The sequence below is a fragment of the Carcharhinus amblyrhynchos genome, chromosome 4, assembly GCF_965287045.1.
Source record: "Carcharhinus amblyrhynchos chromosome 4, sCarAmb.v2.hapA, whole genome shotgun sequence".
NCBI lineage: Eukaryota > Metazoa > Chordata > Chondrichthyes > Carcharhiniformes > Carcharhinidae > Carcharhinus > Carcharhinus amblyrhynchos.
This window is the reverse complement of record NC_137327.1, coordinates 76,106,922-76,128,948: the sequence shown is the minus strand read 5'-3', so window position 1 is coordinate 76,128,948 and position 22,027 is coordinate 76,106,922. Positions and strand designations below refer to the sequence as shown.

Below are 22,027 nucleotides of genomic sequence, written 5' to 3'. Positions count from 1 at the left end.
CTTTCCATCGCTAACACCCGGCAAATTATTCACGTCCTCCTCCGTGAAGACAGAAACAAAAAAGTTATTCAAGACCTTCGCCATATCCCCATCCCCTACCACTAGCTCCCCTTTCTCATCCTCTAAAGGACCAACGTTCACCCTAGCCAGCCTCTTCCTTTTTATATATTTATAAAAACTCTTGCTATCCTTTTTTATATTAAGTGCTAGCCCAGCCTCATAGCTGTATCTACATTTAACATTTTAAAAAATGTGTTCCACTGGATATCGCAATGCTGAATTTAAGGCCCATCCTTAGTGGTCCTGAGATGATGGTAGGCACAGGAAGAAGTCTCACAATACCGGGTTAAAGTCAAACAGGTTTATTTGGTATCACAAGCCACAAGCTTTCGGAGTGCTGCTCCTTCATCAGGTGAGTGGGAGTTGTGTTACAAACAGGGCATATAAAAACACAAACTCAACTTACAAGATAATGTTTGGAATGCGAGTCTTTACAGGTGATCAAGTTTTGAAGGTACAGACGATGCGAGTGGAGAGAGGGTTAAGCACAGGTTAAAGAGATGTGAATTCCCTCCAGCCAGGACAGTTAGTGAGATTTTGCAAGCCCAGGCAGGTCATGGGGGGCTTGCAAATCTCACTAACTGTCTTGGCTGGAGACAATACACATCTCTTTAACCTGTGCTTAACCCTTCCTCCTCGCTCGCCCCTCCCGCAGCTTGTGGCTTGTACTACTAAATAAACCCCCACATCATGATGGCAGGCCACAGCCCACAGCCTTGAAATCAATGGCAGTCACTGAAGCCAGTTTCTCTACATTGTGTTAGGTAAGAAATTCCTGGCTTTTGAATCTGAAAAGAAGGGATAACAATTTGTGTTTAAGTCTGAAGGATGTGACATTACTTTGCAAGGAAACTTGGAGGTGATGCTCTTTCCTTAACATGACAGCAGAGTGGTAAAGGAATCTGAGCATCTAGTCAAGGGCCTACAAAAGGAATAATAGTGTATAGAGACAAAATCAAAGAGAAGACTGAACAAAGTCAAACAAGTAGAACATAATTCGGAAGACGTCATGCTAAAAGTTTACTGTCTCTGATCAAACAATATTTTGCTGACAAATTTACAAATAAGTCAACAGCATTGCAGACAACAGTCACTGAACCATGAGGAAAGAATGGACAATATTGGCTTTTCAATTCCAAATCACCAAAAAAGGAATTGACCAAGACTCATTTATGCAAGATTCTGATTATGCCACAAATGCACAGCTGTGGAAATTACCAGTGATTTCTTGTGGTACATTTCTTCTCCCACCTTGCTTTTCCTCTCCCAATTGTACCAGAACAAATGCCTATCTTATCAACTGGTCAGTCAATGAAACACCTGCTGTTCTTTGTCCAAATGGTTGCTTCTGACACCACCTTTTAAGGTTCACGATTTTACAGCTCTTTCATCCCAGTGCATTTCACATTCTACACAACTCACGCATAAAAGACATGAAAATGCATGGGAATTTTTGACTTACAATGTTTTTCTATTGTGTTAATTTCCATAGACGATGGCAAAATTTAACGTTTGGCTGTTTTTGTCGCCAGTTGGAACCTGGAAATTAATATGCCAGGACTTCCAAGGGCTGGTAGATTGAAAGACCCAGTAATAAAAGGTCTTCTGGACTGCCTGTTTCAGCAAATCTAAACAATTTACTTGCAGGTTGCAGCCAGATAAGCAAAGCCTACTTTGAGGTAGCTTCAATCAAATAGTTTTTGTACAAATTTTGAATCAAGTTTTGCTGTTCAAGCATGCAACTGTGAAAACCATTATGATTAACAAACTGTTAGCAACAGAATTAAATGATCAGTGTCAAGTGAAATCATTTTAAGGTGGATGATCAGGCACTTGGAATACCGGGTACTAGCCATTTGCCTCTTATCTGCTGAGGTAGTAAAGCAGATGAGACAGGTGGATGGATGTCAAGGTGAAGACTAATACTGCAAATCATGCAACACATTTTGATCCAGGAGCAGTAGTCAAAATTTGTAATTTCTTAAAAAGATCTGCAGAATCTGTATTTGTTTCTAATAGTTGAAAAGGACTTTTACAAGTCTGCATCAATTGTAAAGTGATCAATTGTAATTTTATTGGCTAATTGGAAATACTGGTACATGTGAGCTGAAAGCAGTGCCAACTGAATGAAAGTTAAGGCCAAAAGCCACGTAGCTGGTGGACTCAGAGGAGAGCTACATAACAAAGAAGAGCAATAAGCAGAGGAGCTGGAGGGTTAAGGCAATCAACACACAGATGCAAACATAAAGAGAAAGTAGAAAGGGAAAGAAAGAGGAACACGGATTATTGTGAGGAGAATGAACAAATCATGCCATGAAAGAGATCAGTTTTTCTGTTTGGCAGAAAAGGAGAAGGAGCTCTTTAAGGTACTGGTGAGCTGGCTAAAAAGGACTAAGACTTGAAAAATTCTGTGAATTGTTTGGCGATATTAGAAGTGTTTTCCTAAATGTTGCCAAACTGTAAACCAGAATGTTATTGGCTGGTTGGTTGTAAAGGAACTCTGTAAAGTTATACCATCAGGCTTGTTGTGACCAGAGGGAGAGAGTTTGTATAAACGTGTCTTGTTGATGATAATCGTATCAATGAAACTGAAAAGTTTGAATGCTGTTGGCAGTCAGGACTCACAAGAACATAAGAAATAGGAGCAGGAGTAGGCCATATAGCCCTTCGAGCCTGCCCCGCCATTCAATAAGATCATGGCTGATCTGTCGTGGCTCAGTTCCACTTTCCCGCCCTCTCCCCATAACCCTTAAACCCCTCGCTTATCAAAAACCCATCAACCCGCGTCTTAAAAATATTTAGCGAGGTAGCCTCCACCACTTCAACGGGCAGAGAATTCCAGAGATTCACCACCCTTTGGGTGAAGAAGTTCCTCCTCAACTCCGTTCTAAACCGCCCCCCTCTTTATCTTGAGGCTGTGCCCCCTTGTCCTACTGTCCTTTCTGAGCGGGAAGAGCCTCTCCACCTCTATCCTATCCATCCCATTCATCATCTTATACGTCTGAATAAACTAGGCTTGTACTCGTTAGAGTTTAGAAGAATGAGGGGAGATCTCATTGAGACGTATAAGATGATGAATGGGATGGATAGGATAGAGGTGGAAAGACTCTTCCCGCTCAAAAAAGACAGTAGGACTAGGGGGCACAGCCTCAAGATAAAGGGGGGGCGGTTCAGAACGGAGTTGAGGAGGAACTTCTTCACTCAAAGGGTGGTGAATCTCTGGAATTCTCTGCCCGTTGAAGTGGTGGAGGCTGCCTCGCTAAATATTTTTAAGAAGCGGGTTGATGGGTTTTTGATAAGAGAGGGGATTAAGGGTTATGGGGAGAGGGCGGGAAAGTGGAACTGAGCCACGACAGATCAGCCATGATCTTATTGAATGGCGGGGCAGGCTCGAAGGGCCAGATGGCCTACTCCTGCTCCTATTTCTTATGTTCTTATGTTCTTATGTTCAATGAGATCTCCCCTCATTCTTCTAAACTCTAACGAGTACAAGCCTAGTTTATTCAGCCTCTCCTCATAGCTCAACCCCCTCAACTCCGGCATCAGCCTAGTAAACCTCCTCTGCACTTCCTCCAAGGCCAAAGTATCCTTGCGTAAGTACGGCACCCAAAACTGCACACAGTACTCCAGCTGCGGCCTCACCAATGCCCTATACAGCCACAGCAAGACCTCCCTACTTTTATATTCAATCCCCCTCGCTATGAAGGCCAGCATCCCATTAGCCTTCCTGACCACCTGCTGCACCTGCAAGCTGGGTTTTTGCGACTCATGCACAAGGACCCCGAGGTCCCTCCGCACCGTCGTCTGCTGCAGTTTTTCTCCACGTAAGTAATAATCCTTCCTACCATTATTCCTACCAAAGTGGACCACCTCGCACTTGCCAACATTAAATTCCATTTGCCAGTTCCTGGCCCATTCGCCCAGCCTATCTAGGTCCTTCTGTAGACTCTCCACACCCTCCGCACAATTTGCAATTCCACCAATCTTGGTGTCTTCAGCAAATTTCGACACCATACACTCGGTTCCCTCCTCCAGATCATCTATATAAATGGTAAATAGCTGAGGCCCCAGCACCGACCCCTGGGGCACTCCACTAGTCACCATCCGTCAATCCGAATAGCACCCATTGACCCCCACTCTCTTCCTCCTATTTGACAACCAATCCTCTATCCACGCTAACACCCTACCCCCAACTCCATGTCCCCTGACCTTCTGCAATAACCTCTCGTGAGGTACCTTGTCAAACGCCTTCTGAAAATCAAGGAAGACCACATCCACCGGCTCTCCTCTATCCACTGCCCCAGACACATCCTCATAGAACTCCAGTAAATTTGTCAGACACGACTTCCCTTTAACGAAACCGTGCTGCGTCTGCTCTATCAAGCAATTGCCCTCAAGATGCCTCGCTATTTCCCCCTTGATGACGGATTCTAACATTTTACCTACAACAGACGTTAAACTAACCGGCCTATAATTCCCTACCTTTTGCCTGGCACCCTTTCAAACAACGGCGTAACATTAGCCGTTTTCCAATCTTCCGGCACTTCCCTGGAATCCAGCGACGTCTGGAAAATAACCACCAAGGCATCCACTATCACCGCCGCCATTTCTTTCAGAACCCTTGGATGCATTCCATCTGGTCCTGGCGACTTGTCCACAATCAGCCCCTCCAGTCTGTCGAGCACCGCCTCTCTAGTAACAGTAGTGTCATTAAGACCCTCTAGCCCTACCACCTTTCCATCTCTAATACCCGACAAATTATTCACGTCCTCCTCCGTGAAGACAGACACAAAAACGTTATTCAAGACCTCAGCCATATCCCCATCCCCTACCACTAAGTCCCCCTTCTCATCCTCTAAGGGACCAATGTTCACCCTAGCCAGCCTCTTCCTGATCTATCTGTGAATAAGTGTATTCCCAGCATATGCCCTTTGAAGACAGGATATTAAAACTTGCTGGATTGATTAAATTAGATGAAATAGGGTAGGAGCATTAACATTTATTGAATTAATAAGCAAAATCAACCCACTAGGTGTTATTCTCCAATTTCAGAAAAGCAACAGTCAACTACTTTATAGTATAGTACTGCTTTCAGTTACTGACAAAACTCTTCAATTTTTTGAACAATCTTTATTTCAGCAGTTACCAAGGTACAACAGGCATTTTAAAATTTCCCACTTCTCACCGCATATAAATTGGTAAAGTCTTCCATTTGTTTCGTCTGACTCTCAAAATCAGCTTTTTTTTGAAGTACAGAAGCTGAACTCCATTTCCAGAACAATAAAAGATTATTTAAATTATTTGAAATAAAATAACATTGACTTTTCTCTGGCAGACATCAGATTTCTCACACCCCTGCAATTCTTGGTCTGTCTGCAGTTTGTCACTTTTGGCTGGTATTGCATTCCTTCATCTCTCCTCCCAGTATGTCTCAGCTAAATCCACCTTTCCATTACGTCCATTTCGCCTCCAGCACCAGCCCAATCAAACTCAAAAGCAATTCTCCCTAGACATCTTTATTGCAAATCCCCATCTCACACATAAGAACATAAGAACATAAGAAATAGGAGCAGGAGTAGGCCATCTGGCCCTTCGAGCCTGCCCCGCCATTCAATAAGATCATGGCTGATCTGTCGTGGCTGATCTGTCGTGGCTCAGTTCCACTTTCCCGCCCTCTCCCCATAACCCTTAATCCCCTCTCTTATCAAAAACCCATCAACCCGCTTCTTAAAAATATTTAGCGAGGCAGCCTCCACCACTTCAACGGGCAGAGAATTCCAGAGATTCACCACCCTTTGAGTGAAGAAGTTCCTCCTCAACTCCGTTCTGAACCACCCCCCCTTTATCTTGAGGCTGTGCCCCCTAGTCCTACTGTCTTTTTTGAGCGGGAAGAGTCTTTCCACCTCTATCCTATCCATCCCATTCATCATCTTATACGTCTCAATGAGATCTCCCCTCATTCTTCTAAACTCTAACGAGTACAAGCCTAGTTTATTCAGCCTCTCCTCATAGCTCAACCCCCTCAACTCCGGTATCAGCCTAGTAAACCTCCTCTGCACTCCCTCCAAGGCCAAAATATCCTTGCGCAGGTGCGGCGCCCAAAACTGCACACAGTACTCCAGCTGCGGCCTCACCAATGCCCTATACAGCTGCAGCAAGACCTCCCTACTTTTATATTCAATCCCCCTCGCTATGAAGGCCAGCATCCCATTCGCCTTCCTGACCACCTGCTGCACCTGCAGGCTGGGTTTTTGCGACTCATGCACAAGGACCCCGAGGTCCCTCTGCACCGTCGCCTGCTGCAGTTTTTCGCCACGTAAGTAATAGTCCTTCCTACCATTCTTCCTACCAAAGTGGACCACCTCACACTTGCCAACATTAAATTCCATTTGCCATTTCCTGGCCCATTCGCCCAGCCTATCTAGATCCTTCTGCAGACTCTCCACACCCTCCGCACAATTTGCCTTTCCCCCAATCTTGGTGTCATCAGCAAATTTCGACACCCTACACTCGGTTCCCTCCTCCAGATCATCTATATAAATGGTAAATAGCTGAGGCCCCAGCACCGACCCCTGGGGCACCCCACTAGTCACCAACCGCCAATCCGAATAGCACCCATTGACCCCCACTCTCTGCCTCCTATTTGACAACCAATCCTCTATCCACGCTAACACCCTACCCCCAACTCCATGTCCTCTGACCTTCTGCAGTAACCTCTTGTGAGGTACCTTATCAAACGCCTTCTGAAAATCCAGAAAGACCACATCCACCGGCTCTCCTCTATCCACCGCCCTAGACACATCCTCATAGAACTCCAGTAAATTTGTCAGACACGACTTCCCTTTAATGAAACCGTGTTGCGTCTGCCCTATCAAGCAATTCCCTTCAAGATGCCTCGCAATTTCCTCCTTAATGACGGATTCTAACATTTTACCTACCACAGACGTTAAACTAACCGGCCTGTAATTCCCCGCCTTTTGCCTGGCACCCTTCTTAAACAACGGCGTAACATTAGCCGTTTTCCAATCCTCCGGCACTTCCCCGGAATCCAGCGACGTCTGGAAAATAACCACCAAGGCATCCACTATCACCTCCGCCATTTCTTTCAGAACCCTCGGATGCATTCCATCCGGTCCTGGGGACTTGTCCACAATCAGCCCCTCCAGTCTGTCGCGCACCACCTCTCTAGTAACAGTAATGTCATTAAGACCCTCCAGTCCTACCACCTTTCCATCGCTAACACCCGGCAAATTATTCACGTCCTCCTCCGTGAAGACAGAAACAAAAAAGTTATCAGAAGGTTTTAATCTTAAATTGCATCATTTAGAAAACTTTGAAGGATTTTAAATCTTCGTTACACATGTTTATATTTTCCAATGCTTTAAATAAAATATCAGGGGAAAAAATCCTACAGCAAGAGTTAGAGAGAGAAAAAGAGAGAGAGAGAGACAGAGCACACAACTTAAAGTGTAAGAGCTAGGTATTACTTTGATGAAGGAACAGAGAATCACATATGCAACCTAGCTCCTGGAAATAAATTATGTGGCACCGTTGGTAGCATGGGTAGGGGCAGGAGTTGCAAAGGGCCATAGATTATGAGTGGGCAAAATTGTGATAGAGAGAATTTGATGGGGAGGAATTGGGATCATTAATTTTGGACCTAAGAAATTTTGCCAATCACCATAAATTGGTGTCCTCTAGTTTTTGACTATTCTTATCTATTCTATCCAGCTTCTTCATGATTTTGAACACTTCCATTAAATCTTCTCAGAATCTTCTCTTCTCAAAAGAGAACTGCCTCACCTTTGTCAACATATCCACATAATTGAAGTCTCTCATTCAAGGGCCATTTTCGTCACTTTTTCTGCACACTTTCAAATATTTTTAAAAATGTGATGCTCAGAATTCAACATAAAATCCCAGGTGAGGCCAAACTAGTGTTTTAAAAAGGTTCACCATAACCTCCTTGCTTTTGTACTCCATGTTTCAATATATAAAGCCCAGGATCCAGTAAGTCTTGTAAACCACTTCCTCAGCCTGTCTTGTCACCTTTAACTATTTGGGCACGTAGGTTCCATGTCCCTCTGCTTCTGCATGTTTTTTAGAACTGTATCCTTTATTTAATGTGTTTTTCCTTGTTCGTCCTTTCCAATGGTGTCACCTCACATCTATATTTGCTTTTATTTCAATGGGGAGGGGCTGGAACAACAGCCTGGAAATTATGCTACAGTTATCCAAACCTTTGGCAGACCAGTTTTCTCTCTCTCTCTCTTGCTGTAGAATTCACACCCACACCCCCCCCAAATTTTATTTAAAATAAACCGCTGGAAGCATATACTGATCTGAAGCGGTTGCAGCTTTACAATTGCCGTAGAGACTTAAAACTTTAGAAGAGAAATTCGAACCTCCAGTTAATAGTTGAAAGAGTAACAGGTCACAATTTCACATTTTAAAATTTTTACTGTAATAAATAACTAAAAATGCAACTTAACAAATGTCTTTCTTTTCTGGGCAGCTTATCATTTGAAATATAGAAAGAAATGCTTCCTTTAATTTATCATGCATTACACTCTCCCCAGAATTACAGTTCTTTTTGCAAACAATTCATTCACATTGTTCCCAGTTTCTAGTGGTTTGCTTCCGGTTTTACTTTCCGAGCTGAATAATCTCTAATCCCTGAACTATCTCTCAGGGTTACACAGTAGACCTCTTTCTCTGTCTCCAAGCTAAACAAATCTCCCAGCCAAATTTAACTCCTCATGAACTCAGTCTTCAATCTGTGCGTGAGCTCTGATCCAACTTCCAGGTGACAAGCAAAAGATTAAGGATTTTCTCTGCTTAAAGTGCAGGCCTGGCTGATTCTATTTCTTGTCCTCTATTTCTAAGTTGGATGCAGACAACACGAGGCAAAATTGTAACTGTTCTCTGCCTGTGGTCTATCTGCAGTTAAAGAGAAGCCTGTAACTTTATCTCTAAAAATTTCCTCTACCCTCCTCCCCATGGCAAAGGAAACACATCAATGAACAATTCTACTTAGAATCAATGCCAATTATCTTTAATCTCAACTCTCTTTCATCTAACAAGTAAAGAGATAGTTTACACGGCGCCACTGTTTACAATTTAATAGATGTAACAACACTCTTCTGGGACTTTGGGAGACTTAGGGTTTATTCAGGGTACACGCAATATCTGTTGGCATTGTCACCTAAGCGTAAGTATATTGCACCTCGCTCTCAGTAAAACAATAGGAATCTTCCTCAGATCTCTAACAATTAAACCATCCAGATTTTACTGTTAGATTGGTTCCAGCACGGGTCACATGATCCTTTTCATCCACCCTACGTTTAAAGCTACAGTTCCACAATATAGTAATCTTTATAAACCAAAAGATACAATCCTTAAATATCTTCATGATCCTTAAAAATCTTAATATGCCTCACAATTATAACACAAGTAGATTAACTGAAATCATACCACAGCTGAAGGGTTAAATTCTGAGGAAAAATTGCAGAACGTAGGTTCACATTTCCTCAAATACAGAGATTAAGGATGATATGCATGATGTGGGGATGCTGGCGTTGGACTGGAGTAGGCACAGTAAAGAGTTTCACAACACCTAGTTAAAGTCCAACAGGTTTATTTAGTAGCACGAGCTTTTGGAACGCTGCCCTGTCATCAGGTCCAATTTGGTGTTGTGAGACTTCTTATTAAGGATGATATATGATAAAAGTGCCTAAGGTGACTGAAGGGAGTTGACATGGTAGAGAGAAAGGAAATGTTACTCTACTGGGGGAGTCCAGACCAAGACTAGAGCTTAACTTTTCAGGGCTGATGTCAGAAAGCATTTGTTCACATTTTTGGAATGCTCTGCTCCAAACGGCTGTGGAGGCTTTGTCTTTGAGTAGGTTCAAGATTGGGACTGATAAATTACTACGTATTAAAAACATTAAGGGATAGGAGAATAGTGTGGGAAATTGGTGTTGAAGTAGATGATCAGCCATTGACTGGCAGACTGGGCTTGAAGAGCTGAATGGCCTACTCCTCCTCCTATTTCTTATTTTCTTATGTAGAACTCTGTCTGAAAAAGCTGCTGACGTTGGAAATCCAAACTGAAAGTGATAGATTTTTGTTAGACAGGAGTTTTGAAGGCAATGAAACCAAGCTGACTGAATGCAGTTAAGATACAGCTCAGTCAAAACTTCACTCACTGGAGGAACAAGCTCAAGGGGTTGAATGGTTTATTCCTGTTCTTAAGGTTTTACTGACCACCTTTGCATTCTAGTTCCACTCACATTTGTATCACAGTACTTGTTGGGTTAACAGTACATTAGTGGCTCCAAAAAGGGAGAGTTGAAGAAAGAGCACTCCAAACTCTTCCTATTGCTATGGCAACAAATATGATGGAACACAGTATATGGAAACCAGTGTCATTGACAACTGACAGGGAATGATGCTTGACTATGATGAAAATATAATTTAGAAATAAGAGAGATTGCATTCCAAATCAGTTGTATTTTCCCTGTGCAAAGTCACTTCAACTGGATTAAGCTACAGAGAAATTTTAAAATGGCATACTGGGAAGCAATTTTCCTAAATCAGGGTCTCAAATATTTTAACTATGGGCCAAAATGGTCTCTTCCTATACTATACTGATAATGACTCGACATCGCTAGGGGTGAAATCCAGTTTTATCAGCACTAAGATGTTAATTGGCTTCTGTAAAAATCTTGATCCGTCTATTGGCTTCTCTCACTTTCTCCTATCGTCTCAGGTTTCTATTGTTAGAAAATGTGAGTTATCTAATGATTAACAAAATACAGATTATGATTGAAGACTTCTTCCTTTTAAAAAAGTTTAAATTATTTTTTAACAAACAAAAAAAAGCAAACAGTTTCTTGCCGTTTACAGACCTTACAATTAAAATCCGATGCAGAGTGCTGGTCTTCATATTACAAAAAGGATAGTGAGATACTGCAGAAAGTGCAAAAAAGACAATAAAAGAACTATCAAGTTTGAACTGTCAGGGAAGACTGAGCTGGTTGGCAGAAAACAGTTGGGCTGAATAACCTGTTCCTGTGCTGCAAACATTAAACTACTTGCCTTTTCTTCTTTTTCTCTGTCTGACAAAATATAAATGTTATTTGTCAGTCCTTCTCATGGTTTTCTTTCCAAAAGAGGCTGTAAAAGGGTTATAGATCTGTTAAGTAATTGGACAGACTGGGTATAATGCAGGCAAGTGAGAAATTACTCACTTTGGTAAGAAGAATGGAAAAAACAGGACATTTTTAGAAGGGGAGACAAGTAACTATTGGGGTTCAGGTGTCCTTGTACACGAATCATATGAAGTTAACATGTAGATGCGCAAGAAACCAGGAAGGGAAATGCTATGTTATATTTATTGTAAAGGGATTGGGATGTTAGATTAAGAATGTCCCGCTGCAATACACAAGGCTACGGCAAGACCACATGTGGAGTACTGTGTATAGTTTTGGCCTTCCTACCTAAGGAAAGATATACTTGCCTGAGGAGTTGCAAAAAAGTTCACTAGGTTGAATCATAGGATGAGAGAGACGTCATATGAGGTATGACTGTTTAGGATGGGCCTACATTCTCCAATGTTGCAGAGCAATAGAGGCAATCTAATCTAATGATGATGATGAAACCACTGTTGATTGTCATAAAAACCCAACTGGTTCACAAATGTCCCTGTAGGGAAGGAAACTGGTATGGCCTACATATGACTCCACACCAACAGCAATGTGGTTGATTCTTAAATGCCCTCTGAAATGGCCTAGCAAGCCACTCAGTTGTATCAAAAGAAACACAAAGCAATGAATCTTTTCCAGTTGATGTACCACCTGGCATTGACCTAGGCACTGGAAACAACAAGGCTTTTAAACCCAGCCTTGTCGACGTGAAAATTCCTTCTTAGTAAGATCAGGGACTTGTGCCAACATTGGGAGAGCTATCTCACAGATTAATTAAGCAACAGCCTAACATAATCATATTCATAGAAGCATACCTGACAGATATCCCAGACACCATCATCATCATTCCTGGTGATGTCCTGTCTCACTGGCATGACTGATCCAGCAGAGGTGGCATACAATCAGGAGGAAGTTGCCTTGGGAGTCTTCAAAATCGACTCTGGACCTCATGATGTCTCATGGCATCAGGTCAAACGTGGGCAAGGAAACCTCCTGCTGATTACCAGTCTTCGCATTGAGAATACCCTCCATTGTGTTGCATGGCATTACAACTTTGTGAAATAGGATAGATTTCTAACAGATCTAGCAACTCAAAACTGGACGTCCATGAAGCACTGTGAGCATCAGGAGGGCAGAATTGTACTCAACCACAACCTGTAACTTCATATCCTGCACTCTACCATTAACACCAAGCCACCAAGCCAGGGCGGGTTCAACCCTAGTTTAATGGAGAGTGCAGGAGGACACGCCAGGAGCAACACCAGACATACCTAAAAATTAGGTGTCACAACTGCAGTAAAATAGATAAGTTTAAAAGTCCAGCCACTTTGAGAAATCTAAGTTTGGAATTTTTGGGGCGGAAAGGCGGTGGCGTCAGTTGGGTGGTCAAGGTAGAGGGTGGAGTAAGGGATGGGCAGTTGGAGGTATCTTGGGAGTGGAGGAATGACCAGTACTATAGTTACCCAAAAGTTAAAAGTGGTTTTAATTCTTTGAACGTTTTTTGAGTAATTGTTGATGTAAGACAATCAGAACATCCAAAACTTGGGATTTACGTCACACTTTCAGATAATTCACACTGCAGGGCAATTGCCCAATGCATGTTCAAATCTCCCAGGCAATTGCCGTGAAATCCTTACCTGGGGACCTTCAGGGGTGGGTTCCCCAGCAGATCTTTGGGGTACACCCCCTGCTAAGACGCCCTGATGGTTGGAGGTTATGGGCCATTGTGACACTGAAGTAACTTGATTTATTGGTTTGTTAATCATAGTAGATATCCAATACATTTTCCAATATCAAAAGTAAAGTTGCATAATTGGTCCTTTTCTGGAAACCTTCTTTTATTTCTGGATTTCTGTCTCACAATACTGCGGTTAATTACAGATATTCACTTTGCGCTTTCTTCCTTCTCCATATTCCCTTCCTCCCATCACTCTGCATTCAGTTCTGGGCACCACACAGTGTTGTGAAATTAAGGTACAGATTAGCCATGATCTAGTTAAATGGTGAAACAAGCCAGAGAGGTGAATGGCTTACTCTTTTTTTCTGTTTCTTCCCTTCGCCAACCATTTTGATGGTGGCAGTACAAAAAGGAGAATTGCTGTCTCTTTTTCCCCCCAAGCCTTTCTTTTATCTCACCAATCTCTGACATCAACAATGTCTTTACCTCCCCCCCGTCTTGTTATCTCACCCTGTACCTCTCAATCCAATCTTCCTCTCTCCTTCTCTGTCCTTGTCCCTTCTCTCTCTCACATTTCAACACAAATCTTACTCATTGCTCATCATGCTCTGCTCTCTAATTTCTTTCTTTCTTTCCTTCTGCCTCCTGAAAAAAAAAAGATGGCCTGCCAGCAGTAGCACTGAAACTGATCAGGGTGCAATGCTGGGATGCCAACATGGATTTATACAACAATACAACATGAAAATAGGCTGTTTAACCCAAGACCATGTTGGCCTTCATCCTCGATGTAAACTGCAATCCTTATAACTTGCACGCCTATGTCCCACTTTCCTTCAAATCACAACATTTTTATATTGCATCTTTAATATAGAGAAAGAGACATGATGCAAAAGCATAATGAAACAAAAATGGTGTTAACCAAAGAATATAACATTAGCAAATGAAGCAAGTGGGTTTTAGTTATAAACCTGATGGAGAATAGAAAAGCAGAAGGGTTTTGTTAAAAATTTCTCGAGTTTGGGAACGAGGTGACTAAAGGCAGGTCAGTCAATGGTAATGTCAAGGAGGATGCACAGTCAGAGACAGGAAGTTGTGGTAGGGGTGGGGTGGAAAGTGTTGCAAATTACACCACTATGGAGGAGTAAATCCAACAATAAATTTACACAAGAATAAGAATTTCAACTTGGAGGGAGTAGGATACTGTGTGCCAAATTAGATCAAAAATGGTGATTGACGAACATGATGTAGTGAGGAGAGCATTTGGGCAGGAAAATTTCACGACCTGGAGTTAATGGAAGGTGGAGAATGGGAAGCAAGCAAGAATGTCAATTTAGATGCGAGAAAAAACAATTCAATTGCGCCACCAATGTTCCATAAATTAAACTGAAACCTCTCCTGACTATTCAAGTTATATTACCATTCAACCCATTTCCTATCATACCACAATTCTTCGTTACATCATCGACCTAATTAATTCACTTTTTCTGCTTTGTAGCAAATTAGTCCCTTAAACAAGAACCTCAAATGCTTAAGATTTGGGACAAAGCTCCAGTTGTGGGGATCTGGGTTGTGCAATGGATCAAATTCAGCCCAGAAGTTGGGATGAAGATCTCACTGCAATACTTGTACAGGAAATAAGTTTGGGCAAATTTGGAGACAGTGAAGGTAGTACGGTGACACAGCAGTTAGCACTGCTTTTTCAGCACCAGGGACCCAGGTTTGAATGTAGTTTTGGACGACTGTGTGGAGTTTGCATGTTCTCCCTGTGTCTGTGTCATTTTCCTCCATGTGCTCTGATTTCCCTCCTCCATTGTCCAAAGATGTGCAGGTTAGGTGGATTGGCCATGCTAAATTGCCCCTTGGTGTCCCAAGATGTGCAGGTTAGGGAGATTTGTGAGGTAAATGGGTAGGGTTACGAAGATAGGGTGGCAGAGATTGGTCTGGGTAAGATGCTCTTTCAGGGAGTCGGTTCAGACTCGATGAGCTAAATGGCCTCCTTCTGCATTGTAGAGATTCTATGATTCTAAATTTAGTTTCTAGGAAGCATATTTGGCCTGTGACTCTCTCTAAACAGGCACTAATGGACAATGCCATTTAAGCAGCATCGTTGGTGTGGGAAATAGAAATAACACTACACTGATGAAGAGGTTGCTCTGTTGAGGTTGGAGTTAAAGCACAGATTTAGCAAAGTAGACCAAGCTCTCCTCTGCAACCTTGCCATGTTGATCTGATGTATGAGTGTATGATGCTGGAAGAATAGTTGTCTAAAATTAAAAGTCTGCAGTAATAATACTCAAAATATAAAGTTTGCAATGCCCAAACATTGCATCTTAAGCCATATAATATTAGACTGCACTACGGTGTTAGTCTGAAGCAAACTACTTTGTACTAATGCTAACGTTATGGTTATAGATCTGTGTTACTATAAAATAGAACATCCTCACACTGATACGGTAATTGTAGTGTAAATATAGCTTGTGTTAACAGAAAGATAGCTTATGTCTCAGACCTATTAATGATTTAGCGCCTTTTTAATCAGCTGAAATACTGTTCATATTTCAAGTTTTACCCAACAAGCCATTGTGAATATTGTAATTATAAATGTTTCAAGTTTTTGGTTATTTGGCTTGGGTCACGCAAGCCCAGATAATCTTGCATCTAACCCCATTTAACAAAATTCCTTATGCAACACCATCATGTTTACCTGGTTACATTTTGTATCAATTCAATCATACCTGTGGACAATCCCCCATTCTGATTGGCTCCCGACCCTCCTGTCACACTCGATCGAAGATAACTTTGTAAGACAAGACTGCGACTCCACCTCGCACTGCACGGTTCCTCAGCTGGAGGTGAAACCAGTGGTTTTTAAATACAAAAAATACAACTGGTTTCTTCAAAGGAGTAATTTTCAACATTTTAAAAGGTATGATTGAATGGTAACAGAGTAATTGCACCCACAGTCTGATAAGGAATTGGATACAGACCCTTGTATTTATTAAATAAAATGGGCTTTTTCCATGGCTCAGCCAACGAAAATAAAATTATTTTTATTTCTCAACTACTGCAGCAAAGTGCAAGGACTCAAGCCACTCTTTTGGTTACCTGTAGGACGTTGCAACTGCACTTTCAATCCCCTTTGTCACATTCCTACAGCTTTCCACAGGATTTAAAACTGTTGCCTCAATGGTTACAAGATGGCAACACAAAGGCCCGTGTTTTCTGGTTGATGGCAACAGGGAATACATTCATTGCTAACATCGAAGAAAACTGTCCACAAAGATCTACTTGGCTGGGTGGCAACAAATTTCCCTATTATCAATTTCATTCTGGCACCATGTTCAAAAGATCTGTGGCATTCAAGAGCACTGAAGTCATCAAGCAGCCAATCAGATTGAAGAATTCCCACATATATCAAACCAGGAAATTTTTTTAAAAACTATTTTTTTTCAATCATTTCAGAGAGTGAAATAACATTTGGGACATACACATGGGAAACAGAGCAATCACACTTTAAAATGTAAAATAAAAATTAACAATTTAAAAAATGTATGGAATTTATCAAAGAATAGACATGACATCCCAGGTTTCTAGAATTGTGCTTTCCATTACCAAAGAGGTTGTTCATCTGTGATTATGACTTAGCCCTCCATTAAAAACTCTAAAAACTTTAAAAACATCAGATGTAACATCTCCAAATATTTTGCAATGGGACTGGTGCCTAAAACGTTGTTCACAGCACAGAAACCAGTGATTTGACGAGTGCATCTGCAAATTCAACAATGCACTCTGCAGAGGAGCACCTTGAGAGTAACTTCTTGATTCCTACATTTAACCAGACTTGGAGACACCAGCTTTACAGAGTAATAACACTGAGCATTGTTTTGTCATCATTACAACCTCATCTTACGCTCTAAAGCATCTGATAGATCATAACCCACAACGTAAATGCTAACACACACACACACACACGTGAATGATTTGACAATTCAAAGTTCCCACCTTGTTCTATTATTCATGTTGCTTAATTCAACTACTTTTCAGTGCAAAAATGATATAAAATTATCACTAGGACTATAACCAGTTGAAGCTGCAAAGTACACATTCTAATCCTCATTTACCACATTGCTGTTCAAATAACAGACCAATATACTCTGTGCAAACATGAATAAATATTTCATAGTAATTATAATTCTCAACAAGTCTTGTCTACTTATCATCCCAATGCTCACTAACCTACTGTGGCTCCAGATCCAACACCACTTCAATTTTAAATCCCTCATCTGTTCTCAAATCACTCCACGGCTTTGCCTCTCCCTATCGGTAACCTCTGACAGCCCTCAAGGCCTCTGATTTTAAAATCATTTTGCCACTGGAAACCGTACCTTCTGCTGAGTGGACCATAAACTGGGGAGAATTCCCTCCCCAAATCTATCTCTCTCTCTGATCTGTGCCCTCCCCTCCTTAAACATCCACCTTCCTGAACAAGGATTATCACCTGTTCTAGTACCTCCCTTTTGTGGCTGTGTCAAATTTGGCTTGATAATGCTCTTGTGAAATGCCTTTGGGGCTTCTCTGACAATAAAGACTCTTTATGAATGCAGTTGCCCTACAGTCTTTCCATTTTTACTGAATTAGCTGATCTTGGCTAAGATCAGCAAAAAGCAAGACAACTAAATCCAGAATCATTTGGTTAGGAGCAGATAAAGCCAACTAGGAAAGATAATCTAGGATGCCTTCTGCATGGTCATGGAATCAGAGGATAGTACAGAATAGGAGACAACATTTTTTTCTTGTTTCGTCTCTGGTTTTTTTGCCAGTTACCTTAAATCTGCGTTCTACTTATCAACCTTTCGGCCATTGGAAACAGCTTCTCTATACAAAATTCTGGAACTCTCTACCTAATAGTGCTGTGGGTGTATCCAAATGACACAGACTACAGCAGTTCAATAAATCAGTTCACCACCATGCCACTAGATATCTGGTGAGGAACAAAGAGGAGGAATAGCCTTAAACTTGCAACAACAAGTAATTTAAAAATATATAGATACAAACATCGAAGATAGGTGCAGGAGTAGACCATTCAGCCCTTCGAGCCTGCTCCACCATTCATTATAATCATGACTGATCACCCAACTGATTCCATCTTCCCTCCATATCCTTTGATTCTCTTCGTCCCAACAGCTATATCAGCACTTAGCACTGGCACAGTGTTTTAGAATGGTTTCAAAATAAATTAAGGTTGACCCCAAAGTCATGAATTGAGTATTCACTGGCAAGAGAAAGGTTAAAAAGGAGGCCTGCATTGGAAATGGAGAACTTGTTTTTGCCACTATTTTTAAATTAAACAGCAAACCTTACTGCTCCAAAATCAGCCCAACATTACATTGAAAAGTTGTATTTTACTTGAGGCATGAGAAAATGATCAAAAAAAAAGTGACCTCTTAACAGGTCCTAATATCCTGAAAAAATTTGCCTTCTCATGGAGAACATTGTTCTTTCAGAGGACAGAATCTATTATTTTGCACAATCATGTGGCCCTTGCTAGCAAAAAAATTGTTGGCAATTAATTCTATAGGATGGTTTTCTATAACTAACCACTGTAATTGTCAATTACTTCATTTAAAATGTAAACAATGGTTTTGATACAGGGCTTTGCAAGGGAAAGTTAAATTATTCAGAATTTTAGGAATTGCAGTACATAAAATAGATAAATAATAGTAAAAGTGGATCCAAAGAATGAAAAAACTTAGAAGACTCAAGTTCAGTGTTACACTGAACTGTGCAGCGCTACATTGAATTGGATTGAACGGAGTTACATAAGAACACAAGAAGTAGGAGTAGGCCATCTAGCCCTTCGAGCCTGCCCCGCCATTCAATAAGATCATGGCTGATCTGAAGTGGATCAGTTCCACTTTCCCGCTGTCTCCCTATAACTCTTAATTCCCTTGTCTGTCAAAAACCTATCTACCCGTGACTTAAATATATTTAGCGAGGTAGCCTCCACCACTTCAACGGGCAGAGAATTCCAGAGATTCGCCACCCTTTGAGTGAAGAAGTTCCTCCTCAACTCTGATCTAAACTGCGCCCCCCTTATCTTGAGGCTGTGCCCTCTAGCTTGCTATCCTTTCTAAGCAGGAAGAATCTCTCTACCTCTACCCTATCCATCCCTTTCATCATCTTATAAGTCTCTATAAGATGCTCCCTCATCCTTCTAAACTCTAACGAGTACAGACCCAGTCTATTTAGTCTCTCTTCACAGTCCAACCCCCTCATCTCCGGTATCAGCCTAGTGAACCTCCTCTGCACTCCCTCCAAGGCCAAAATATCCTTGTGCAAGTGCCGCAACCAAAACTGCACACAGTACTCCAGCTGCAGCCTCACCAGTACCCTGCACAGTTGCAGCAAGACCTCCCTGCTTTTATATTCTATCCCCCTCGCTATAAAGGCCAGCATTCCATTCGATGATGTACATGACATTGTATTGCATTCTAGCTTAAATTATGTCATGTTTGTATAACTGCATTCTGTTAAATTATATTGTTGGTTGCTAAACTGGGACACATTATGTTGTGTTAAATTATGTTATATTTCCTAGTGCTCTTTTATATATGAGAACTCATTCCACTCTCATATGTTGGCATATTGTATCATGTTATTTTAAACTGCCTTGTTCGATTATGTTGTTGTAAAACTATATTCTGGATATTACAATAATTATACCATAGGATCATATTGTGGTGCCTCACATATCATACTATAGTTACAACAGAATAAATGTGTTGGTATTTGATTATATTGTGATGCATTCTTACATAATACCGTGGTTATACTGACCAAAACATGGGATTAGTTTACATCATATTTCAGTGCCTTGTTTAGATATACTATAGTTACATTACACTAAATGTTCTGTTATAATACATTATATTGTGCTGCATTGTTAGTTATAATACAGCACTTATTTGAGATTAAAAGTGCTATTACTGCATTGTTTTCTTAAACTGTGCTACCATGTGAAGTTTATATTCCACCCAAAACCTATTGGGCTGTTGTATCAGTTTATAGTGGGTAGCATTTTGTATTATATCATTGCATTATATTTTAGTGTCATACTAGAACACACAGCGCTATCTGTTGTTGCACCAGGTTTATACCCTATCACCCCTCCCCAACGTGAAACTAGACAGATCCCAGCAGTTTGCAGCAGTGCGCATGAGTGGAGTCATACCGCCTGGGCCATTCTGGTGAAATCCTCCTCCAATCTGTGTGTATGTTTATCCTCCCCGCCCGCCTGCCGGATCCGCCAAGACTGGACGGACGGGGGGTGGGGGGGGCGGATAGTGAGGAGAGGGCGAGATGGATACCGTTGCCGAGGAGGGAGGGAGGGAATTTTTCCCCCACCTCTCGCTTTTCTGCTCACGGAAAGTTTGCCGGCGGCCGCACCATGACAGGAAAGCATTTTGTGAAAAGAAAAAGTCTGAAGTTGAATATTTGGATGGAGGCGGATTTGACCTACCAGCAGCTGGCGGCCAGGCCACGCTAACCACTGCAACTTTAGCCACTTGTTTTGAAACAAGAACCCGCCTGCCGCCTGTTCACGACCGCAAGGCTGGGAAGGGAGGGATAAGGAAGAAATCCCTCTAAATTCAGTTGAATTCACGGTAAAATCAGCAGCGCGTACCTTCAAGCCCTGTAAAAATCAGGAGGATATCAATTCAGCAGATTTCTCCTGCTCTCCGAGCCAGACAATAAAATCAGCCACGTCCAATCACACCTGCTCTCATGATCATGACGTCGGAGGCGGCAGGGGCCAATCGCAAGCTGGGCAGCTGGGGGTGGTGCGCAGGCGCAGTCCAAAATCAACGGCACCCGCCCGTCGCCCTGGCAACGGGGCCCTGGCGCGAGTCCTGATGCTCGAGGGCTTGTTTTGTGTGATTTCCCACATATATAAAAACAAAGACTAATGTGACGCATTTCCATTAGTAAACATACACCATTCGACACTACACTCCACCTTTCCCCAGGCGGGAGAAAAGAGAAATCAGGTAAATAGTTGTTGAAGGATATTTAGAGTAAAGTTCCAAGATTTGAGGCACTTGACAATTGATCAGATCCACCGCTCCCCCCCCCCCCAAACTTTTCTTTCACGCTAAATAGTAACGGGAGTTGGCCGTTTGACCATGATTTCTGATGTCTGACACTGATGTTTTTGAAGCAGATTTTTGCGTCAACTAGAAGATGATCAATAACTCGAGCAATGCGCGTGTGTCACAGAGAAGGCGGCTGTCGGCAGAGATCAAAACTGCTTACATTTTGCAGACTGGCCTCTTACTTTATTCCCAAAGAACAGACACTCTTCAGCAGTTTGTTCTCAGCAACGTTACTCGATTGAAAGTAACTAGTCTGCCACTAGATGGAATATGCATTCTTATATTTAAAAAAAGTTAGTATGAAAATTGAAAACGTTGGGCAATTAGGAGTTGCAAGTACTTGTGCCAAATCATTTATTTTGCAGTATTTAAAAGTTTTCATTTGTCGCCTTATTTTGAAATGCTAATTTGAAGACGCGGACTTAAACAGGCCAATCACAGAAAGAGTGATGAGGGGACAAAAAGTGCAGTTACAGGAGAGAACTGGAGAGGGACAAGATTTCTTATGTACGAGTTTGGCAACACGAAGAACTAAAAGGGATTCGGGAAACATTGTGTCAGGTTGAAGATGGGGAAAACTGACCAACAGCACAAGAGCTCAGTTTCTTTTGTGTTAGAACGAATTCCATTATCCAAATCTTGGAATTGCATCTTGTGGGCTGTCAGTGTTTAATGATTTTGTGTTGTAAATTATTAATTGAAAACTTGCAAATAAAGTGGAATAGTTTTTGATTCTTTTAGTTTACCTTCTCAATTCTGTTTTATTTGATCACTAGAAACAAATTTCAATAACTTATAGCATCTTTAAGGTAAATGAATTTCCAGAGGCGCTCACAAGAGCAATATCAGTAAAAACATTATAAAAATGAATTACAGAAGAAGATACAAGGACAGATGATCAGCTTGCTCAGAGGTAAGTTATAGGGTGC

At 41.6% G+C, this 22,027-nt stretch overlaps 1 protein-coding gene across 9 annotated transcripts in view; it reads right to left on the bottom strand.

Annotated features, from left to right (window-relative positions):
- Nucleotides 1-21,792, bottom strand: part of hdx (highly divergent homeobox) — a 110,917-nt gene extending 89,125 nt beyond the window's left edge. For 2 of the 9 annotated variants that reach the window (XM_080187375.1, XM_080187377.1), the window contains exons 1-2: nt 20,630-21,792; nt 15,681-15,791 (exon numbers count right to left, since the gene is read on the bottom strand). In XM_080187375.1, the coding sequence (XP_080043501.1) occupies nt 15,681-15,698 (18 nt within the window). In that variant the 5' untranslated portion in view covers nt 15,699-15,791; nt 20,630-21,792. Of the gene's footprint in view, nt 1-15,680; nt 15,794-20,629 lie in introns of those variants that run through there. The other 7 variants (XM_080187369.1, XM_080187374.1, XM_080187372.1 and 4 more) reach the window with 5 other exon arrangements.
- Between the last annotated feature and the right edge of the window lie 235 nt (nt 21,793-22,027).